Below are 24,104 nucleotides of genomic sequence, written 5' to 3' on the forward strand. Positions count from 1 at the left end.
AGTGTGTCCTGATGTCTGTGTATTAGGAGGAGAGGTCAGTGTGTCCTGATGTCTGTGTATTAGGAGGAGAGGAGAGGTCAGTGTGTCCTGATGTCTGTGTATTAGGAGGAGAGGAGAGGTCAGTGTGTCCTGATGTTTGTGTATTAGGAGGAGAGGAGAGGTCAGTGTGTCCTGATGTCTGCGCATTAGGAGGAGAGGAGATCAGTGTGCCCTGATGTCTGTGTATTAGGAGGAGAGGAGAGGTCAGTGTGTTCTGATGTCTGTGTATTAGGAGGAGGAGAGGTCAGTGTGTCCTGATGTCTGTGTATTAGGAGGAGAGGAGAGGTCAGTGTGTCCTGATGTCTGTGTATTAGGAGGAGAGGAGAGGTCAGTGTGTCCTGATGTCTGTGTATTAGGAGGAGAGGAGATCAGTGTGCCCTGATGTCTGTGTATTAGGAGGAGAGGAGAGGTTGGGGTGTCCTGATGTCTGTCTATTAGGAGGAGAGGTTGGGGTGTCCTGATGTCTGTGTATTAGGAGGAGAGATCAGTGTGTCCTGATGTCTGTGTATTAGAAGGAGAGGAGAGATTGGGGTGTCCTGATGTCTGTGTATTAGGAGGAGAGGAGACTTGGGGTGTCCTGATGTCTGTGTATTAGGAGGGGAGGAGAGGTCAGTGTGTCCTGATGTCTGTGTATTAGGAGGAGAGGAGACTTGGGGTGTCCTGATGTCTGTGTATTAGGAGGAGAGGAGACTTGGGGTGTCCTGATGTCTGTGTATTAGGAGGAGAGGAGAGGTCAGTGTGTCCTGATGTCTGTGTATTAGGAGAGCAGAGGTCAGTGTGTCCTGATGTCTGTGTATTAGGAGAGGAGAGGTCAGTGTGTCCTGATGTCTGTGTATTAGGAGGAGAGGAGAGGTCAGTGTGTCCTGATGTTTGTGTATTAGGAGGAGAGGAGAGGTTGGGGTGTCCTGATGTCTGTGTATTAGGAGGAGAGGAGAGGTCAGTGTGTCCTGATGTCTGTGTATTAGGAGGAGGAGAGGTCAGTGTGTCCTGATGTCTGTGTATTAGGAGGAGAGGAGAGGTCAGTGTGTCCTGATGTTTGTGTATTAGGAGGAGAGGAGAGGTTGGGGTGTCCTGATGTCTGTCTATTAGGAGGAGAGGTTGGGGTGTCCTGATGTCTGTGTATTAGGAGGAGAGATCAGTGTGTCCTGATGTCTGTGTATTAGAAGGAGAGGAGAGATTGGGGTGTCCTGATGTCTGTGTATTAGGAGGAGAGGAGACTTGGGGTGTCCTGATGTCTGTGTATTAGGAGGAGAGGAGAGGTCAGCGTCAGTGTGTCCTGATGTCTGTGTATTAGGGACAGGAGAGGAGAGGTCAGTGTGTCCTGATGTCTGTGTATTAGGAGGAGAGGAGAGGTCAGTGTGTCCTGATGTCTGTGTATTAGGAGGAGAGGTTGGGGTGTCCTGATGTCTGTGTATTAGGAGGAGAGGTTGGGGTGTCCTGATGTCTGTGTATTAGGAGGAGAGGAGAGGTTAGTGTGTCCTGATGTCTGTGTATTAGGAGGAGAGGAGAGGTTGGGGTGTCCTGATGTCTGTGTATTAGGAGGAGAGGTTGGGGTGTCCTGATGTCTGTGTATTAGGAGGAGAGGAGAGGTCAGTGTGTCCTGATGTCTGTGTATTAGGAGGAGGAGAGGTCAGTGTGTCCTGATGTCTGTGTATTAGGAGGAGAGGAGAGGTCAGTGTGTCCTGATGTCTGTGTATTAGGAGGAGAGGAGAGGTCAGTGTGTCCTGATGTCTGTGTATTAGGAGGAGAGGAGAGGTCAGTGTGTCCTGATGTCTGTGTATTAGGAAGAGGAGAGGAGAGGTCAGTGTGTCCTGATGTCTGTGTATTAGGAGGAGGAGAGGAGAGGTCAGTGTGTCCTGATGTCTGTGTATTAGGAGGAGAGGAGAGGTCAGTGTGTCCTGATGTCTGTGTATTAGGAGGAGAGGAGAGGTTAGTTTGTCCTGATGTCTGTGTATTAGGAGGAGAGGAGAGGTCAGTGTGTCCTGATGTCTGTGTATTAGGAGGAGAGGTCAGTGTGTCCTGATGTCTGTGTATTAGGAGGAGAGGAGAGGTCAGTGTGTTCTGATGTCTGTGTATTAGGAGGAGAGGAGAGGTCAGTGTGTCCTGATGTCTGTGTATTAGGAGGAGAGGAGAGGTCAGTGTATCCTGATGTCTGTGTATTAGGAGGAGAGGAGAGGTCAGTGTGTCCTGATGTCTGTGTATTAGGAGGAGAGGTCAGTGTGTCCTGATGTCTGTGTATTAGGAGGAGAGGAGAGGTCAGTGTGTCCTGATGTCTGTGTATTAGGAGGAGAGGAGAAGTCAGCGTGTCCTGATGTCTGTGTATTAGGAGGAGAGAAGAGGTTGGGGTGTCCTGATGTCTGTGTATTAGGAGGAGAGGAGAGGTCAGTGTGTCCTGATGTCTGTGTATTAGGAGGAGAGGAGAGGTTGGGGTGTCCTGATGTCTGTGTATTAGGAGGAGAGGAGAGGTTTGGGTGTCCTGATGTCTGTGTATTAGGAGGAGAGAAGAGGTTGGGGTGTCCTGATGTCTGTGTATTAGGAGGAGAGGAGAGGTTGGGGTGTCCTGATGTCTGTGTATTAGGAGGAGAGGAGAGGTCAGTATGTCCTGATGTCTGTGTATTAGGAGGAGAGGAGAGGTCAGTGTGTCCTGATGTCTGTGTATTAGGAGGAGAAGAGAGGTCAGTGTGTCCTGATGTCTGTGTATTAGGAGGAGGAGAGGAGAGGTCAGTGTGTCCTGATGTCTGTGTATTAGGAGGAGAGGAGAGGTCAGTGTGTCCTGATGTCTGTGTATTAGGAGGAGAGGTCAGTGTGTCCTGATGTCTGTGTATTAGGAGGAGAGGAGAGGTCAGTGTGTCCTGATGTCTGTGTATTAGGAGGAGAGGAGAGGTCAGTGTGTCCTGATGTCTGTGTATTAGGAGGAGAGGTCAGTGTGTCCTGATGTCTGTGTATTAGGAGGAGAGGAGAGGTCAGTGTGTCCTGATGTCTGTGTATTAGGAGGAGAGGAGAGGTCAGTGTGTCCTGATGTCTGTGTATTAGGAGGAGAGGTCAGTGTGTCCTGATGTCTGTGTATTAGGAGGAGAGGTCAGTGTGTCCTGATGTCTGTGTATTAGGAGGAGAGGAGAGGTCAGTGTGTCCTGATGTCTGTGTATTAGGAGGAGAGGTCAGTGTGTCCTGATGTCTGTGTATTAGGAGGAGAGGAGAGGTCAGTGTGTCCTGATGTCTGTGTATTAGGAGGAGAGGAGAGGTCAGTGTGTCCTGATGTCTGTGTATTAGGAGGAGAGGTCAGTGTGTCCTGATGTCTGTGTATTAGGAGGAGAGGAGAGGTCAGTGTGTTCTGATGTCTGTGTATTAGGAGGAGAGGAGAGGTCAGTGTGTCCTGATGTCTGTGTATTAGGGACAGGAGAGGAGAGGTCAGTGTGTCCTGATGTCTGTGTATTAGGAGGAGAGGAGAGGTCAGTGTGTCCTGATGTCTGTGTATTAGGAGGAGAGGAGAGGTCAGTGTGTCCCGATGTCTGTGTATTAGGAGGAGAGGAGAGGTCAGTGTGTCCTGATGTCTGTGTATTAGGAGGAGAGAAGAGGTTGGGGTGTCCTGATGTCTGTGTATTAGGAGGAGAGGAGAGGTCAGTGTGTCCTGATGTCTGTGTATTAGGAGGAGAGGAGAGGTTGGGGTGTCCTGATGTCTGTGTATTAGGAGGAGAGGAGAGGTTGGGGTGTCCTGATGTCTGTGTATTAGGAGGAGAGAAGAGGTTGGGGTGTCCTGATGTCTGTGTATTAGGAGGAGAGGAGAGGTTGGGGTGTCCTGATGTCTGTGTATTAGGAGGAGAGGAGAGTTCAGTGTGTTCTGATGTCTGTGTATTAGGAGGAGAGGTCAGTGTGTCCTGATGTCTGTGTATTAGGAGGAGAGGAGAGGTTGGGGTGTCCTGATGTCTGTGTATTAGGAGGAGAGGAGAGGTCAGTGTGTCCTGATGTCTGTGTATTAGGAGGAGAGGTCAGTGTGTCCTGATGTCTGTGTATTAGGAGGAGAGGAGAGGTCAGTGTGTCCTGATGTCTGTGTATTAGGAGGAGAGGAGAGGTCAGTGTGTCCTGATGTCTGTGTATTAGGAGGAGAGGTCAGTGTGTCCTGATGTCTGTGTATTAGGAGGAGAGGTCAGTGTGTCCTGATGTCTGTGTATTAGGAGGAGAGGAGAGGTCAGTGTGTCCTGATGTCTGTGTATTAGGAGGAGAGGTCAGTGTGTCCTGATGTCTGTGTATTAGGAGGAGAGGAGAGGTCAGTGTGTCCTGATGTCTGTGTATTAGGAGGAGAGGAGAGGTCAGTGTGTCCTGATGTCTGTGTATTAGGAGGAGAGGTCAGTGTGTCCTGATGTCTGTGTATTAGGAGGAGAGGAGAGGTTGGGGTGTCCTGATGTCTGTGTATTAGGAGGAGAGGAGAGGTCAGTGTGTCCTGATGTCTGTGTATTAGGAGGAGAGAAGAGGTTGGGGTGTCCTGATGTCTGTGTATTAGGAGGAGAGGAGAGGTCAGTGTGTCCTGATGTCTGTGTATTAGGAGGAGAGGAGAGGTTGGGGTGTCCTGATGTCTGTGTATTAGGAGGAGAGAAGAGGTTGGGGTGTCCTGATGTCTGTGTATTAGGAGGAGAGGAGAGTTCAGTGTGTTCTGATGTCTGTGTATTAGGAGGAGAGGAGAGGTCAGTGTGTCCTGATGTCTGTGTATTAGGAGGAGAGGAGAGTTCAGTGTGTTCTGATGTCTGTGTATTAGGAGGAGAGGAGAGGTCAGTGTGTCCTGATGTCTGTGTATTAGGAGGAGAGGAGAGGTTGGGGTGTCCTGATGGCTGTGTAATAGTGTGTATTATTCCTATAATAGAACTTGCAACAGGCAGGTCACCCTGAGTTTATCTCAGGTGTCCTATAATATGTATAATATAAATAGAACTGGAGGAAATTCTTATTTTTCCATAGCACTCAGTGATGATTTTTTTCCATGTTTGAAATAATTGTTGCAGCCTGTGGGACTTCTTGGAGCCCCCTTTCCCCTTCCCAACCTGCGCACCATCCAGGCAGATTACTCAGCATAAGACAATGGCGTTCCCCCGTGAATCCTGCACAGCTGAAGTGGGGCAGTCTCCGTGTTGTCATGGTGACGGGCATCTCCTTGCGCCTTCTGTCTGAGTCACTTTCTCGGGGACGATAAGCCAGCTCCTGCTAGCGGCACCTGCACTCCGGGAGTTAACCCTCTCGCTGCTGCGCCAAATGTCAAAAAGGATTATTCTCAGGGCTTCGCTAGCATTGACATGTTTTCGTTAAGTGGTTTTATATGAAAATTATTACGTTTGCTAGCAGAAAATGGTGCTAGTTTGCTAGCATAGAAAATAGAAGCACATTTGTGAGGTCAGGCGCTGATGTGGACAAGAAGGTCTGGCTCACAGTCTCCGCTCTATTTCATCACAAAGGTGTTCTATGGGGTTGAGGCCAGGACTCTGTGCAGACCAGTTAAGTTCCTCCACCCCAAACTCGCTCATCAATGTCTTTATGGACCTTGCTATGTGCCCTGATCCAAATCATTTGGTGGAGGGGGGATTATGGTGTGGGGTTGTTTTTCAGGGGTTTGTCTTAGCCCCTTAGTTGCAGCGACGCGAACTCTTAAGACGTCAGCATACCAAGACATTTTGAATAATTTCAGTTTGGGAATGGCCCCTTCCTTTTCCCACATGACTGCACACCAGTGCACAAAGGGTGGGCCAACTCAATATTGAACCCTACAGACTAAGACTGAGGTGCCAATAAAGTTCATGTGCGTGTAAAGGCAGGCGTCCCAATATTTTTGGCAATATAGTGTATGTGATTAATAGTGTGGGATACCTATAATACTGTGCTGTACTTAAAGTGTTACTAAACCCACAACAGTAAAATCAGTGTGTATATGCAGTAAAGCATGTTTGTTATACTCACTGTGGAACCTAAAGGGTTAATCCTCTGCATTGTGTATCCTGTCTCTCTAATCCTCCACTTCTTTATCTGACCCCAACCCACCCCCTTGTTAAAAACAGAGCATTAGGAGTCAGGCTGCACATGCTCAGTTTGTTGTGTATTGCTGGAGAGTTTTTTTTTTTCTTGGGAGGGAACAAGTGATCAGCACAGGGCCAATCAGCACTGTCCAGACAGAGGATCAGGGGAGAATGAAAACTCCTCCCACAAGCTTCAAGCAGACACTGATAGAAGTCACAAGGCTGCTCTAACTGCTGCGGAGAAAATGGATTAAGCAATTTATATTTATTAAAAGAATTGTATTTCCATATTCTGTGTACTGTGGGGGAGCAGATATAGTGAATGCAGGGTCCTGTAACACTTTAATTCACTCTTTGACCAGAGGTCAGTAAGTGAACAGTGAAAAAGCCCATTCTGACCGGAGGTCACAGAGTAAGGGATGTGCTTTGGGATAGAACGAAGTAATCCCAAATATGGAAAACAGTAGTTGTTTTAATTACTCAAGGGTTACAAGGACTGCTCTAACAGCAAACAATTTGACTTAAAACATGAATGACAAAACCGGAAAGCTTGTCGCCATACTATTTATTTAACCACTTCAATACAGGGCCCTTTCACCCCCTTCCTGCCCAGGCCAATTTTCAGCTTTCAGTGCTGTCACACTTTGAATGACAATTGCGTGGTCATGGTACACTGTACCCATATAAAAATTTTTATCATTTTTTTTCACACATATAAAGCTTTCTTTTGGTGGTATTTAATCACCGCTGGGTTTTTTATTTCTTACTACAAAAAAAAGAAAAAAGACAGAATTTTTTTTTTTTAAAAAAGTTTTTCTTATTTTCTGTTAGTAAATTTTGAAAAAAGGTAATTTTCTCCTTCACTGATGTGCGTTGATGATGCAGCACTGATAGGCTGCACTGATGGGCACTGATGATGTTGCACTTATGGGCACTGATGAGGAGGTACTAATATGCTGCACTGATAGGTGGCACTGATGAGCACTGATGGGCGGCGCTGATGGGCACTGAAAGTCGGCACTGATGGGCACAGATTGGCGGTACTGATGGGCACTTGCGGGCGGCACTGATGGGCACTGGCAGGCGGCACTGATGGGCACTGACAGGCGGCGCCGATGGACACTGATGGGCAGCACTGATGGGCACAGTTTTTTAGGCGGACCTGATCAGACCTTGCAGTCTCCCCTATGGAGCAGCGGATGCTAGTTGTTCAGGCGGACCTGATCGGACCTTGCAGTCTCCCTTATGGAGCAGCGGATGCCAGTTTTTCAGGCGGACCTGATCGGACCTTGCAGTCTCTCCTATGGAGCAGCGGATGTCAGTATTTCAGGCGGACCTGATCGGATCTTGCAGTCTCCCCTATGGAGCAGCGGATGTCAATGGACACCACTATCCGATCTGATCCTACCTCAAAAATCCAGACAGATGGTGGTCCTTTTTTCCATTTGTATGGTGTATCAGATGGGATCGGACAGGCGGTTCGTTTCCAGCCGATCTCCTTATGGAGGCGAGCAGGACTCTGTCCATGACAGGAGCTGTCATCCACCTGCTCAGCAGGGATCAGCGGAGCGATCCCCTGCTGATCAAGAGGATCCCGTTAAGCGGAGATGCTCGTGTGAAAGGGGCCTTAGACTGCTGCTTGGTGCTGCCATCTTCAACCTGATGTCAGCTGTCTCAACAGACACAGAACTGTCACTCAAGTGACACTATAATATTCCCCTTCACTAATCCCCCACAACTACATAAAAGGCAGTGCAGGGAGGTTAGGGGAGGGGCGGAGGAGCTAGGCCAGTACAGACAGTAATTAGACACTTTTAGAGGAGAAAAGGTCTATGACATTCAAGACGCAGGGGACTGTGCTAGGGAAATTACTCTTTCCGATTTGTCAAATTTGCCAGCAAGTTCAGCTGCTCATTGCAAATGAATAAATCATGTATGCAAAGGAAAAACATTGCAAGTAAGCATTTGAAACAGTAGTCAGTCACCCAACCCACTGCCAGTTCCAGATTTTGGAGAGAATTGTTAGCTCATCCTTATGGGGACTGCCATCTGTAATAATAGTTGACTGGCTGTCTCTATCTGAGAACAAGCATGCAGATCAGAAAGGCTGAACTTATTCTCATAGGTCTGACAGGGTACTGCATGGTAGGGTTCTGAAACAGCAGGATGAATTTGACAGCCAGGCAGCTAGCATTTTTAAATGAAGAGGTCAGCATTAGCAGCCCTCATATTCTTCAGGAGCAGGTTGCATTTGAATATATCTTTTGCAGCCTACAGCTGTTAGCAAGTATTCTTATTTCTATAATGGGCATAATTCTAAATAAGTGTTCCCTGGTTCCAGCTCCATCTGCTCTCTGATCCCACTGCAGTTCTACCCACCTGAAATATGTTCTGAGTATCATGTAACAAGAACCTGCAATCCTGCACTATACCACGTGTGCTTTCTAAGTAGGCTTTCTTGTTCTGGTTGCTTTTCAATTTTCATAAAACCTAAAAAAGGTGAACTGAATGAATGAACCAGTCTGTGCGCTCTTTCTGGTAAATGACTCCAGCTGCCACAGATTGGCAGGCGGTAATGGTTCTGCGTCAGGATATCAGAAGGCTGAATGGCCAGGCGGGATGATGATGAACCGTAGCCAAGGCCAAAAAATGTTTTTCACCTCTGTAATGACAAAGGCTCGCATGCCAGCATCCTTTTATTTTGATCATTGTGCAGCGGGATGATAAAATGTGGCACGAGGCTGGCGTAGCTGCGTTATCAGCTTCTTTGAATTGTGGCACAGTGCATAGTGACCCCTGCAGCTGAGTGAATTGTCGCCATGGTGACGAGGATGCGTCTCATCCTGCACGGCGGCTCTCATCCTCTTGAGTATTTAATCTTCTGTATAATCTCCCATCTGTTCCTTTCTGGTGGAAGGGGGTCTCTGTCATGGCCGCTACCTCACCTGATGTTTCTTAAAGCCCACATTTCCCCTTTTTTTATTTTACACATCGTCTGTTGCGTGTGCCGCCTGCTGTTTATCTTCTTCTTAATTGATGAAGTGTTGGTAGAATCCTGCATGATGAAACCAAGCTTAGAATCCAACTCAGTAATATGTCAATGGGGGGTTTCCCTTGGGGTCTCTGGAGTACATTCTAACCCCGATGAAGGGGGGAGTTATGAGCCCCCACTGTGAGCATTTTCAAAATTTCTGTACATCTTTGTCTTTACACTATGATATTGAAATAGAGCCAAGGCAAACTCTTTTAGCCCTCAAGGTCAAAAGGCCCAAGTGCAGCTCCTGCTCCATGAGCTTTGAACTACTTTTTGCACCCCATCCTGTTGATGTGTCCACTGTAGCCTCCTCTTTTGCCTACTTCTTCACCCAGCTCTGTATGGAAGGGTAGAACTCTTGTCTGGTGTTTATCACTGCGTAAGCAGGTGCTTGTTGGGTGTCATTGAGTGTATTTCTGCTGTTGTATTCATTGCACTGTTTAGCTATGCAGACAATCCAGGCTGCCCAGGATGGGAAGGGGTTAACTGTGTCTAGACTCTTTTCCTGGGCTTTTTGAGTCCTGCCACCTGCTGTAAGGCCCCTTTTACGTTTTTCCAGCGACTTGGGACTGAAAAGTCACATGACAAGTCATACTTCATAATTTCCAATGAGTACTGTTCACATCTGTGCAACTTCATTCAAAGCAGTCCCTGCACTACTTTGGTCTGACTTTGATGCGTTTTGAGGTCCGTAGACCTCAAGATTACACAGGCATTTCTTCAAGTCCAGTCAAAATCGTGGCAACCTTTAGGTCGCACAAGTGTCAAAGGGGCCTTAGCCACATAAGCACGCTCTCTTCCACATGGGATTCACAGAGGAAGACTTGCTGCAACATGTAGTTCTACTGTAGCACGTCGCTCCCTTCGGGGTCACCCTGCTGGGATTCTCCCTGGACCAGTAACCTATCATTACTGGACTTTTTCTGAATGTTCTTTGCTTCTCTAGAAGGTATGAACCTGGGCAGCCTCTGCATTAGCTAGGGCTGTTTCATGTACAGCAGTGATGCGGAAACTTGGCGCCCCAGATGTTTTGGAACTACATTTCCATGATGCTCATGCATTTCCATGATGCTCATGCATTTCCATGATGCTCATGCATACCTCCCAACTTTCTGAGATGGGAATGAGGGACTACTATCAGCAAAAATATGTATTCATAGGACACACACCCTGCCACGCCCCCCTTACATGGGGAATTAATACGCAAAAAATGATTGGTTAAACCCACAATTGCTTTTTTTTAACCACTACTATTCCTTTATACTTTCGAAATGTACAAATGCAACAATTTAGAAATTGGTTGAAAGGTTTAACACTGTAAAACACTTTTTGTTAGCTAAATAGTGCATTTATAATACAGGTGTATACATCAGACCAAAATGAGGGACAAATGAGGAGCAAAGAGGGACAGAGGGACTTTGTTCCAATTCAGGGACAGTCCCTCGAAATCAGGGACAGTTGGGAGGTATGCTCATGCGCTCTGCAGTGTAGTTGAAGCATAATGGGAAATTAATTTCCAAAACATCTGGGTACCAAGGTTCCGCATCACTGCTGTACAGTGTGCTGTTGATCTGTGTTGCTGAAACTTTAGTAAAGCTGTTAACTGTCTCATGCCTTGTCTGAAGTTATTTAAAGGGGTGCATGGTGGTACATGGGGTATCAGAAGAACAGGGCCTGTAAAGCACACACACGGGGTACAAAAGAGTACTACAAAAGATGGAGCAGAAGAATAGTTGCCATGGGTAACCATAGACTGGTGGGAATATATAGCAGCAAAGTGTGGTACCTGATGTAGGTGACGGTTCCTCCAGTAGCGAGGGGGTCATTGTTCTTGCTTCCTCCTAATGGTTGGTTCTCCAAAGGCATCTGGGACCGAAACCACAGTACAGAGACCTCATGGTATGGGAGAGAGGAGTTAATTATGCACGCATGAGATCCACGCTAGTGCATGGTGGGACCCCATTCTTTCACTGGGAGACTCGGGAGTGAGGTGGCAGAGATACCCTTGACTGGTGGAGAGGGCATAGGCTCAGCGGTGCCCCTCCTAAATACAACAATCATAAAGCAAGGGTGTGTAGTGACATGGGACAAGACACTTCACAGAGGAATTCTGTATGTTATACTACTGCACACGGTGTACAGTTTTCTAAGCCGGGGTACCACTATAATGCTGACTTTAACATGAGTGCGGTGCCCGCTTTGTCCCGGGCATTGATGAGTGTGTTCACAAGTAAAGCTGGCCATAGATGGAGAGATTTTCTTTGCAGGAAAGAAAATTGCACAATTCTGCCAGTAACACAGTCAGTGTTGACGGGGGAATCTTTTCCGTGGACCCATTATGTTCTCCCAGCTGAAAAAGCTTTCTCCGCTGAGAGGACACAGTGATTATTGCTAGTGGCTATAACAGCCGCTAGAATTAATCTCATGTAAAATCTGGCAGGCTGGTTGTTCCCACGTTGATTGATCAATCAACTTGGGTACATTCACCCTGCCCACACATGGTTTTGAATATCAGCCAGTCCCTGCTGAACCTGCCTGAGATTCATGGCCAGCTTAAAGTTGTAGTAAACTTCCTTTTTTTATTTTTACCTATAGGTAAGCTCATAATAAAGCTTACCTGTAGGTTAAATGAATATCTCTGAAACATGCACCTTTTAGTAGATGTTCTAGTAAGCAGCAGCCAGTGATGTCACCGGCACATGCGCTCTGAAGGAATGGCATACCCATGCCGTTCTTTCAGAGCTCTGCCGCGGTCGTGACTCCCGCACGCATGTACGGGAGAGACATCATCGCAGCTCAACCATTCAAGCGGCCGCAGCCCGCGAACCCGGAAGGAAGACCAGGTGAAGATGGAAGTCTCTGCTGCGGTGACAGCGTGCCGCTAGAGGGCTTCGTTTGAAGGTAAGTCTTTCATTATATGCTAGTATGGGATTTCAGTGAATGAAAGCTAATAAATACCTGGAAGTGTACACGGACACATTACTGAGCCTACTGAAAACAGGTCCACTTAAAAGCTAAAGTGGATTCAACTGTGTGGCTGGAAACGTTGAAATGCCAATAATTATTCTGCAATCCAGTTTATCAAATATGCTGTGATGGGATTACAGCATGCCCAGGCCTTTTAGCGCAGCAGATTAGCAGTGACCTTAGACTGAACACTTCAGAGGCCGCATGTCCCTGGGAATTATTTTGGCGTATTGGCAGAGACGTCCTTTCTCTAGGATCAATTATTGACAGACAAATCTATTTATACGCACAGCTTCAGGTTCGTCTACGCCATGGAGCAACACGAAAGGATGGTGATTAGGGCCGATCGATGTCATGGAGATTGATGGTTGGCTTCCACACTTACCAGGTTTGTCGAGCCACGGCCATTAATCTCCATTGCTGCGGGCTGCAGGGTTCTCGCTGTGTCCCCTCTGATCTTGACATTGCGGAAGCAAAACTAGATTATTACATCATCCAGAAATGAAGACTATCTATGATAGCTGGCCCAAAACATGTTTGGAAATTCTTTGCATATTTAAAGGACAAGTGTGATATTTGTACACACTTCAAGATCTTTTCTAACATTGCCTGAAAGTAAATTTAGATAAGACGTTTGCATGGTTGCTGTACCACATTTCTATCACATAAATACGTTTATAGAATTCTAGTGGCTGTATTTCTGTGAATTGGTTTTGGTCCACTAGAACTGATTGTTAGACCTTCATTATGAGAGCATAATAGTAACGAAAAATGAAATGAAAACACAAAAAATCCCCCCCACCTCAACTATGTAGTGGCAAAGTAGCTCATGGGACATTTTGGCATGTTGCAGGTTATTTTTGTGCATTTTCCTGCATTTGTCGCTCATTTTTTCAATTGGCAAAATGTGTGTTTGCTTCTGTGTTTGGTATGCTGTTTACAATTAATGGCAATGAAAGCGCAACTAGTTAATTTTAAGTGTATAAAGGTGGCCTTACACTATCAATCTGTTTGTACAATCTCTGTATGGTCTCTACATTTATCAGAATTATATAATAGGAGGACACACCATCTATCCTCTGTGTCCAATCAGGCAGACCCTTGCATTACATAGTTGATGGTATATCTAAAGGAGATTGTACAATCAGATTGTAAAGTGTTTTAAACACTTTAAAACTTTAAGGAAGATTTTGTTGCTCAATGACCAGGCCACTTTTTTCAACTTGGCACTGCGTGACTTTAACTGATAATTGCGCGGTCATGCAATGCTGTACCCAAACAAAATTTTCCCCACAAACAGAGCTTTCTTTTGGTGGTATTTGATCACCTCTGCGCTTTTTATTTTTTGCCATATTAATAAAAAAAGAGCGAAAAAAAAAAAAAAACAATATATTAAATTTATGTCAAATATTTAGGCCAAAATGTATTTAGCTACATGTCTTTGACAAAAAAATTCTCAGTGAGCGTATTTTTATCCACTTTAAGATTGGAAGATTTTACCCCCCTTCCTGACCAGGCCATATTTTGCGATTCGGCACTGCGTTACTTTAATGGACACTTGCGCAGTCGTGCGACATTGTACCCAAATTAAATTTATGTCCTTTTTTTCCCCCACAAATAGAGCTTTCTTTTGGTGGTATTTGATCACCTGTGCTATTTTTAATTTTTGAAAAAAAGAGCGACAATTTTGAAAAAAATAAAAAAAACAATATTTTTCACATTCTGATATATAACATTCCCCAAATTTAAAAAAAAAATCACATTTTTTAACATTTTAGGCCAATTTGTTTTCTGCTACATATTTTTGGTAAAAAAAATCGGGAGAGATTTGTCATTTTTATTGTTTTTTCTTTTTTTTTTACTAGTAATGGCGGCGATCTGCGATTTTTTTTGTGGGACTGCGACATTGCGGCGGACAGATCGGACCCCTAACTGACATTTTTGACACTTTTGGGGGGACCAGTGACATTACTACAGTAATCAGTGCTAAAAATATGCACTGTTACTGTAATAATGACACTGGCAGGGAAGGGGTTAACACTGTTGGTTATCAAGGGGTTAAATGTATGCCTCATGCTTACTGATGTGTGTGGGGGGAGGGGGTTCTGTGACAGAGACAGAGATCGCAGGTTCAGCTATGCTGAATCCTGTGATCTCTCCCTGTCTGTCACAGAGAAGATCCGCCTGCTTTGTTTACACAAGCGTGCGGATCTTCTCACACTTTCCCCGACGATTGGGGAAGAGAGAAGGCAATCGCCGCCTCTCCTCCTCCGGCTGCGCCGCCGAGACAGCTAGGTGTCCAGTGACGTAGGTCTACATCGCTGGACCCAGGGCTGCCACGGTGCCGCAGTAGCAGCACAGTGAGCGGTCCTAAAGTTGTTAATGAGCTTTACAGAACCCTGGACATACTCCTGTCTTTAATATTAGAGCTCTATTGCTCAGCTCCTGCACACTCTGCCAAATTAATGATCTATGGCTGTGTATTTAGTGAGAACTATATTCACTGATTGCAGTTGGAAAACGTGCATCTGATGAGGCGTGGTAGTGATCTGCTGGAAGGGGGAGGGTAAATGCAGGGTGTGTGCTAATGAGGTCAGCTGGTAAACTCCGTCCTGTGTCAAGTCCCTAGGTCTGTCCAGGAAATAATGAAGAAGTTTTTTTATACAGTCAGCTGGAAAATAAGGGTGTGTGTAAGATAAATAGAAAGCTTTTTTATTTCTGCTAAAAACAACACTTATAGTATATTGGTACTTTATAACAAAAAAAAAGGTGAACCTTATCCTTTAATGTTCTCATATTTTTTTTATCCTTTAATGTTTTTATAATTTTTTATAAAGAAAACTTTATGATGCAAAAGGCATTCACCTACCCCCTTTAAAATATTGCCCCTCCAATTCCTGCCCTAGGTCTGGGGCCATTGTTAACTTTCGAAAGATCTTGGCAGCTAGAAAGGGCTCTCTGCATGGTGTTTCAGATAATGGCAGCCTTTGATGTCAGTAAACATGGTGTCCCCGGGTTTAATGCTTTGCTGTGAATAGTCTACAGTTTTGCTAGCCCTCAAGCTCAGATTACACACGCAGCTGAACAAGAAGCAAGATATTCCTTTGCGAGAGCCGGAAGTGAATAAAAGGGTTTTGTGGCAGCGCCATCATTTCTCTGTACAGATTTTGTTTTTATGGGGGAGATGTCATTAAATAATATATTTACTTTATAAGAAGAAACACCTTAGAACTTTACAGGTATGCCTGCAAATGCATAATTACCAATAGTATGGTCCTGGATCCCAGAACACAGTTAACCCCGTTTATGGTCCACATTTCATGCGCCAACTTTCTGGGCAGGCACACCCAACCACGTCTACTTTACAGATCGGTCCCATCTCTAATGTGTAGATGGGCTACTCGCAGCCCTGATCCACGAAATGTAATGCCTTTTTTAATTACTGTGTAGGTGCAGTAACTATAATGATAGGGCAAGCCCAGGACACAGCATAAGCAGGACAGAGTGCCAAATATGAAACTATCCAGAAAATCCAAGACAGTTGGCATCTATGCAGAGATGGAAATACAATATTATCTGTATTTACTTATGCAAAGGAAATGGCTGCCTTTTCTGTCATTGGTCATTTCAGGCTAAAGGAGGCTTACTGGTGTCTGCCTGTGGCATCACCTTGCAGGACTACTTAGGTAAGGTCACCTGTGTGTGGGGAAAAATGTATTGTTGAAGAAAAATCACATTTGTTTTCAGTTACTGGATGCTTTAATTGTGTTCAGGAATAACAGGCATCACATTTTTCATCAAATATAAAGTGCATCAGTTACAGAATAGTAGATTCAGTTCAGTTATATACACTGTAAAGAGGGATAGGAAACTGGGAAGCACATTGGATGGGAGGGGGACGTGGATCAGAGGGGGATATAGATTTGGTCCTATGTCATAGAAAAATATATTCTTCCTATGTTACAGATTTTGTATTCCAGAGTCTTTTCAGATTGCTTGACTTTCTTGGGAAAAGTAGAACTGTGACCAGGCTATGGGCATGCAAATATATTTATTTTCTTTACTAGCAGTAAGTAAACTTTTAAAACAACCCTTCAATAACATCGGTAGCTACAGGCACTGTGGAGCAATTCATTCTCAAATTTCAGAAGAGCAGCACTGATATTTTAAAGTTGGGCCTCAGCCTTCTGAACTCTCTTCTTCCTGTGCTACTAATCTGTGTCTAAATTAGGGCTGGAAAGCTGCCATGTTTCTAGTGGAGTCGGAAGCTTGGAGAGCTGATCTATTGAGTCACTGCTGGGAGAAGCAACCAAATGATTTACTGGGAGAAAATTAAAGAGAATTTTTTTCTGCTGTAAAATTTGTTCTACAGTGCCTGCAACTATCAAAGTCAATGAGGGTTTGTTTTAAAGGTTAAGTTCACATTTCCAGGCAGAATTTTACTTTTCATAATAAATAGAAGTGTTTTCTAATATAATTTCTTCCCAAGGCATCCCAATGTGCTTATCTCTCACTCACCTCATCTATAGTAGCTTTGAAATGTAATTTGTCTAATTCAGTTTTAAAAAAATACTTTCTGCTTGCATTACTTCCTGTAGATCATGTGACAACCAGGAAACCTTGAATCCTATTATGCACTGGCTTGCTGCATCACAGAATAGGCATGTATCAGTCTGGACCACACCTCCCTCATTACGATACCACCTCTTGTTTTATTTCCACCCACTTTCTGTGTAATCTGATTATACAATCCTATTTAGATCTATCATCAGCCATGTAGTGCATTTGTCTTATCTGATTTGATACAAATTGAATAGATTGTTCAGGTGGGTCCTCCTATTCCATAGTTTTGGTAAATTTAAAGGAAAATGTACAGAGATTGTACTATTAGATTGAATAGGGTATGGCCAGCTTTATTTGTACATAGGGAGGAGTGGATGGAGACACTCAGCTACCAGGCCCTATCACTGCTTAGCGGGAACTCCTGTTCCCGTACGTGTTTTTTTTTTTTTGGGCGTTTTGGAGCATTTTCGCTCGTCGTTCACTTGCGGGCTGCCCTATGCGTGACAAAGGCTCCAAAGAAGCTCCAGATTTTATTTTGGAGCAAATCGCAGCGTAGCATGCTTTTTGGTGCATTTGCAGCACATTTGTCGTACAGCAAACTCGCGCCTGCCACCTTTGTTTGGGGTGCCATTACCATTTATTGGCAATGCAAATGTAATGTGTATGTGCGCATGCAAAACACACGGCAAACTGCAAATTTTCTTATGCAGTTTGCCATGCGCTCAGAAACACGAAGATGGGAATGGAGCCATATTGTCCTAGTGTAGGCACACCAATTTCATTTTCAGGTCCCATTTACACCTAGCGCACGTTTTTTGGCTCATTTTTTCCACAATACATATAGGGCAGCACATTGATATCAATAGACTGTCTACACATGGGACATTTTTGCCTGTTGCAGTTTGCATGTAATCACTGTGCGTTTTTCTGCCAATTAATGGTCGAAATGGCGACTAAGTAAAGGATAACTTCACCTTTTCAGAAAAAGTAATAAATGCACATTTTTTTTACAGGTAAAAGAATGTGCATTTATTATTTTTGTTGCAGGAGCCTGTAGAGCATTGCACCAGTGATCAACAGATCATTTGTGCCATGTAGGTCTCCTGCAGACCTATCAGTCTACCTCCTATGAAGGTAGTAGACCTATCAGTCTACCTCCTATATGCTTGTACCTCCTGAAGAAGCCGATAAATGCTGACAGGAAGAAGACAGTGCTCACAGCGCTGTGGTAGTTCATTGAAAACTACATGCTGACAGCAGCTAAGGTTGCAGACCCTTGTAGTTTTCCATTCACAGAGCAATGTGAATAAGTGACGCGGCCGGGTGGGCGGAGCTGACACTTGCTGCCACAGCAGAGATCGGGGAGTTGCAGGGGCCGGTGCATTCATAACATGTTACATGTTACACCCCGAATATAGGTGTAACATGTTATAAAAGGTGAACCTATCCTTTAATTTTAGATGTATAAAGGTGGCCATACAATATTCAATGTGATTGTTCAATCCCTGTATTATCACCTTTAGATTTACCAAAACGATATAATAGGAGGACACGCCCATCTATCCAATCACTATGTTTCCAATCAGGCAGGCCCTTGCACTTCATAGTTGATGGTATATCTAAAGGAGATTGTACAGTTAGATTGTTTAATGTATGATAAGCTTTACAGCAGGGACATACTTCTCCTGTTTTTAATACTAAAGCTCTGCTCCACATCACTTAGCTCCTGCACACTCTGCCAAATTAATGATCTATGCAAGATAAATATAGGGTGGAAACAAAATTGATGGCTGTGAATTTAGTGAGAATGGTGATTCCCTAATTGTATTGGAAAAACATGCACACGATCTCCTGGAAAGGGAGGGCAGGTTCAGGGTGGGTCAGCTGGTGAACTCCTTCCTGTGTCTTAAAGTTTTTCCCAATCTAAGGGTCATGCAGGAAGTAATAGGGAAGTTATTTTATACAACAAACAAGAGGCTGATGTCTAGGACAAATAGAAAGCTTTTGCTTTTCTGCAAAAGAGGTATACAGTATTAATGCTCTATTGGTACTCAGGGAAGCTAGAATTGAAAAAGAAAAGTGAACTTAGCCTTTAATGCGCATTTACTGCTTTTGAAGAATATGTTAGTATTTGAACTTCTTATAAAGAAAAAAAAACATTTAAAATATAATACATCAATTCAGCATGTCATTTTCAGAACACTGAAGGCTTGTATGAAGGGGGCTACTTATTAAGCATAATGTGCATGTCTTGGCTGTCCGGGTCAATGCAGACTAACACAGTTGCAGGTTATATTCTAATATCCGGAGGCATGTTTTTAAAACATCAAATTTGTAAGTGCACATGTTCTTCTTTGTGCAAATTAGAGTTTGAGCCTAGACTCCTGCTTTGCATATGGCAGCAATTGTGCCCTGCACCTGGTAACATCATCTTCACTCTGTAGAAAACTGGGATAATCGTTGGTGAGTGATATTGAACACATAGGAATGTATGCAGATTGAGCCCTTTTTGGAATTGTATCTTCTAGACATTAAAGTGGTTGTAAAGGCAGACATTTTTTTTTCCTTAATGCATTCTATGCATTAAAAGAGAAGTATGGGGTTTAAGGTTATTGCACATTAATGCTTACCTAGGTGGATGCAGCATTGGTTTAATACTGCATCTGTCCCCAGTCGCTTCTACACTGAGAACCGAGCGATGGAACACTGCCGATTGCTCGGTTCTCAGCTCCCCGAGCAATCGGCAGTGTTCCATCGCTCGGTTCTCAGTGTAGAAGTGGCTGGGGACAGATGCAGCATTAAACCAATGCTGCATCCACCTAGCTCTGCCCCCTCCTAGCTCATGGAGTGCTGAGCTGTGGAGGGGCAGGGAGCGGCCGGCTTAGGCTCCCAGTGGCTCGCTGAGAGGCTGAGCCAGGTGTCGGTCCAGGCACCTGGCTGTTTCCCGACTCCATTGTCATGATGACGCGGTGCCTGCACCGACACCTGTGACGTCAGCAGAGAGCGAACTTCAGACCGCTCTCTGCTGAAAACGGGTCACAGGAGTGAAAATCTAACTGCACTCCTGTTATCCATAGGTGATGTACAGCTGAATGAGCTTTGGCTGTACATCTCCATAAGGGAAAAAAAAAGCTTCTGTGTGCAGCTTTCCCAGCCCCCTCCCCTTATACTTACCTGAGCCCGATCTCAATCCAGTGCTGTCCAGTGCTGTGCCGGAGAGCAGCGGCTATCTGCTTTTTCTCTCTTTACTGACCATGGAGGCAGCAACGACAACTATTGTTTCCTGCTGCTGTCAATCACAGCCTGTGAGGAGAGGGCGGGGCTGAGACACACACCAGCAGCTTGCTCTGTGGGCACTCAGTGGGGGGGGGGGGAGGGGCCAGGAGCGCTGGTAGGGGGACCCCAAAAGTGTAGTATTGGGGCTGCTCTGTGCAAAACCATTGCACAGAGCAGGTAAGTTTAACATGTTTGTAAACTTTTTTAACTGGTCATTGCCTTCAAAAGCAATGGCTGCTCTGGGCACTTGCCTATTGGATTTCTCTGTTCAGGATACAGATTGCTTTATTCCTTTTTAAGATTTTCTTCCTGTTGGTCTTCATTAGCCATTTACAATCCCAGTTGGAGCACAGTTGGGTATTGAGTAGATAGCAATGGACTTTTTTAATTATGTAGTCTCAAACTCTTTAAGAGTGGCATCAACTGAAAATTTTGAATATCAAAAAAAAAAGGAAATCATTGAGAATAATAGTAAAAGCAATGTTCCATTGCAAAAAAAAATTGCATAGGGGTGGGGAGCACTTTTATGATAACTACAGGGAATATCTGAATTGCAATAGCCAACAAAACTTGCCAGTCAAAACTAATCATCAAAACCAGCAAACCCATTGGTTGATATATAGAATTAAACGTCAATCTTTTAGGCGCCGTGGTCCTTGACTACTTCACCTTGTGGTTGGTGACATGCTGGGGTCATAAGGGGCTCATATCAATGTAAATTGAAATCAAATTTTGTTTTATGTTTGCATGTTTTGGGATTTTGATGAAACTTCATTTTTAAACTGGAACTATTGGCAAAATCAAAAATAAAACATCCCTAGGTTTAACACAGCAGGTTTTGTTCCCCAGTTACAAAGTTTTATTACTTGTTTATCCTGCCAGTAAATCGGATGATTTTACCCTTCCTGTAACAGGGGGACTGTGCTATTTGTTCTACAGTGAAATCTCATAGCAGTGTTGTAATCTTAAACGGTCATTTAGACTTAGGCCCTGTTCACACCTGAGCATTTTTCAGCTTGTAAAACGCTCAGCTCTGAAGCTCCAAAATGTCCAACAATCAAACTCCTATTCATTTAAATGGCCTCTGTTCACATCTGAGCATCCTGTCACCTGAAGAAAAACATCTGAAGCTCAAAAAAAGTACAAGCTTCTTTTTGGCCGATTACAAGCGTTTTTGGCCCCATAGACTTCAATAGAAACGGCTGACTTGTGCAGAAAAACGCTCGTAAAATGCTTGTAAAATGCTCAAATTGCAGCTCTCCACCCCTAATTTCCATTCCATCTCCTCCCCCTAGTGCTTTCTATTGGCTAAACAAAAATGCCTGAAGCTGTAAAACACTTGTAATACACTTTTAAAGCGCTATAAAAAAGCTTGTAAAAAGCTGCAAAAACAGCTTAAAAAAAACGTCCGACAAATGCCAGTAAATCGATACGCTCAGGTGCGAATGGAGCTTTAAATTGTTATTAAACCCAGGACCCTGCATTCACTATATCTGGTCTCATACAATACACGGAACATGGCAATTATTTTCTCATCAGCAGTTATAGCAGTCTTGTGATTTCTATAAGTGCCTGGCCCAGCACTGGTTAAAGGGTATAGAAGGAGTTTTCATTCTCTTCTGACTGTCCTATGAGGCTGCATGACTCCTGACCCTCTGTCTAGACAGTGCTGATTGGCCCTGTCCCGATCAAATGCACCCTCCCCCCCCCCCCCAAAAAAAAGAAAAAGAAATCCTCTGCCAATACACACCAATCTGAGCATGTGCAGAGTGCCTCCTAGGGCTCTGTACTACCAGCAGATGGATTTGGGACTGTGAAAGAAAGGGAGGATCAGAGAAGACAGGATCAAACAGCCTTTTTACACAGTCCTGAGGATTAACCCCTTAGGTTCCACAGTGAGTATAACAAGCATGCTTTACTGCATTTACAGACTGATTTTACTGTTGTGGGTTTAGTAACACTTTAAATTCAATTTAAAACCATACAAACAGGGGAAAGCCCAACCACAGATAACACATTTTAAGCAAAATAACTTTTGTTCTTTTGAAAAAATGCAACATTCTTTGGATTGTCCTATCCCTGTCACTTATGCTGGACCCCTAGGCCTGGGGCAGGAAGTGGAAAATAACAAATTTACTGGCATAAACTATGAAGGAACAACGAAAACCAGAAAAACAAAAACTGCTGTGTTAATGCTACTGACCAACTGCAGCATAGACGTCATTTTTGGATGACAGCTGCAGAGCCAGGATTGGGTTTGCTTTTGAATTGTCCTCTAAGGCCAGGCCCTGCGATGGAATTTTTTATGGAAACATTGTATCTGAAAAATGACTTTTTTACTGCAAATCTCTGCAGCCTCTGAAAATAAAATCTGGAACAAATTTATTATAAAACCTGCTTGTTGGAATCTTACCTTCCTTATGAAAAGAAACTGCAAAAACAATCAGCTGAATCAATCCAAAACAGACATTTTTAAGCACTGTTTTTTTTTTTTTTTTTCAAAAAGTTGAATGCCATGTCTATTTATTGCAATATCAGTGGGAGCGGCAATATTAGTGATCTGATACTCTGTGAACACATCAGTTCTACCAAAAAATAGTCTCCTAAATCCAAATCACAGCAGGCAGTATTCTCACTATACTCCAAAGTACGGTTATATCCAGAGATGTTGAATCAGGAACCAACCAATGCGTCCGCCACGAAAAGTGACTTTTTTGAGCTGTGTTCTTTTTTTACATACTTGTCATTTGCACATGTTGTGCTTTTTTTACTTTTCTTCAAAGAGTTTATGTTTGGTGTCCAAAAATTGTTGTTCAGTGTGTTTAATTTTAGATCTCCTTGTGCTGGTAAATTTGTAAATATACGTTTTGGTTACAACAAAGTTGCTTCTATTTCCTCTGAATAATTGATAGCCAGCTTGTGTCGCTGATGGTAAGTTGTTCTAGAACTTGACTAAGTGCTTTTTGTTTTTGCCCCTTTCCGATGTACCCGAACAGGGCTTTTGTACAACCGCTCTCCTGCCGAACAGGGGTGCGCATGGCAACCTGCGTTGGACCAAATGGATGCTTCTGTATCAGCTGCTTGCATTGGTTTTAGAACCCTGCTCATGCGACTGATGAGATCTGCCGCTGTTCGTCCTGCTCTCCCTCTGTGTCGCCCATCAAGGGCTGTCGCTTCTTTAGCTCTCGATGGTACTTTGCCATTAACGAAGCATAGATGCATCCGTACGCTGCCGCCACTACCATCATGATGCAGACCACGCCGCAAACCACCCCCGCGATGATCACAGTACCAATGGCTCGCCGGACACTGGCAGGGCGGTACCTCTGTTTCTGTGGGCAGTCTGGCCCTGGGTCCGGCTCTGCAAGGGCAGGGCTTGCCTTTGTGCAGGGCAGGGATGGTCTTTCTACTGGTCCAGAGCTGTTTTCATCTTCTAGTTGTAAGCAATAATTGAACATCTCAACTGGAACCATCCGCATGTCCCTTCCGCGCAGGTCCTTGGGGAGGGTGCATTGTAGCTCATCAATTTTACCTCCTGTAGCGGAAGACATTATAAACATTGTCACAATCTTGATAGATATAAATTTGCAAAACTGTTTCATTTTACAATCTTTCAAAAAGGTTTGATTGCATCTTTAAAGGGACAATATCATAAAATGTACATTGCAAAATTATTTTACACACAAGGAAATGTAATTTTATATTGACTTCTTGAGCCACTTAGGGGATGTACTCCACAGACCTAAGACAACTCTACTAAAGCTAAACTCCAGCCTTCCCTTTTCCCAGTTTTCAGCATGTGTACAGGATCCTATTCTGTACTGAAATTGCTTACTCAGATTTCACTGCACACTATGAGATTCTGACGGTGTGCATTAGAATGTGCAGCAAGTCCGATAGCGCCCACCCTATCCCCTGACTGGAGGTCATTCAGTATCCTTTAGCCCTTTGCTCCCCAGTCCACCACTTTCATTCATTGTACTTAAGTAATTCAAATCATGGAGGCTCAGCATCATAAGTGGGTGCTACCTAGGTTGGTCTGCATGCAAATATAGCCTGCCTAAAATCCAGACTGATATCCACTTATCAGAACATTTTGATACACTATATTGTCAAAAGTATTAAGATGCCTGCCTTTACACGCACATGAACTTTAATGGCATCCCAGTCTTAGTCCGTAGGGTTTAGTATTGAGTTGGCCCACCCTTTGCAGCTATAACAGCTTCAAC

General features: G+C 44.3%; 2 protein-coding genes across 5 annotated transcripts in view; one reads left to right on the forward strand and one right to left on the reverse strand.

The window, feature by feature from the left end:
* Window positions 1-24,104, forward strand: part of CACNA2D4 (calcium voltage-gated channel auxiliary subunit alpha2delta 4) — a 414,350-nt gene that overhangs the window by 190,904 nt on the left and 199,342 nt on the right. The gene's annotated exons all lie outside the window — the stretch shown is intronic.
* Window positions 22,600-24,104, reverse strand: part of LRTM2 (leucine rich repeats and transmembrane domains 2) — a 107,078-nt gene continuing 105,573 nt past the window's right edge. For 2 of the 4 annotated variants that reach the window (XM_082255743.1, XM_082255746.1), the window contains exon 4: window positions 22,600-23,410. In XM_082255743.1, the coding sequence (XP_082111869.1) occupies window positions 22,980-23,410 (431 nt within the window). In that variant the 3' untranslated portion in view covers window positions 22,600-22,979. The remainder of the gene's footprint in view (window positions 23,411-24,104) is intronic. The other 2 variants (XM_082255744.1, XM_082255745.1) reach the window with 1 other exon arrangement.

This window comes from Pelophylax lessonae (genome assembly GCF_965119305.1).
Source record: "Pelophylax lessonae genome assembly, chromosome: 4".
NCBI lineage: Eukaryota > Metazoa > Chordata > Amphibia > Anura > Ranidae > Pelophylax > Pelophylax lessonae.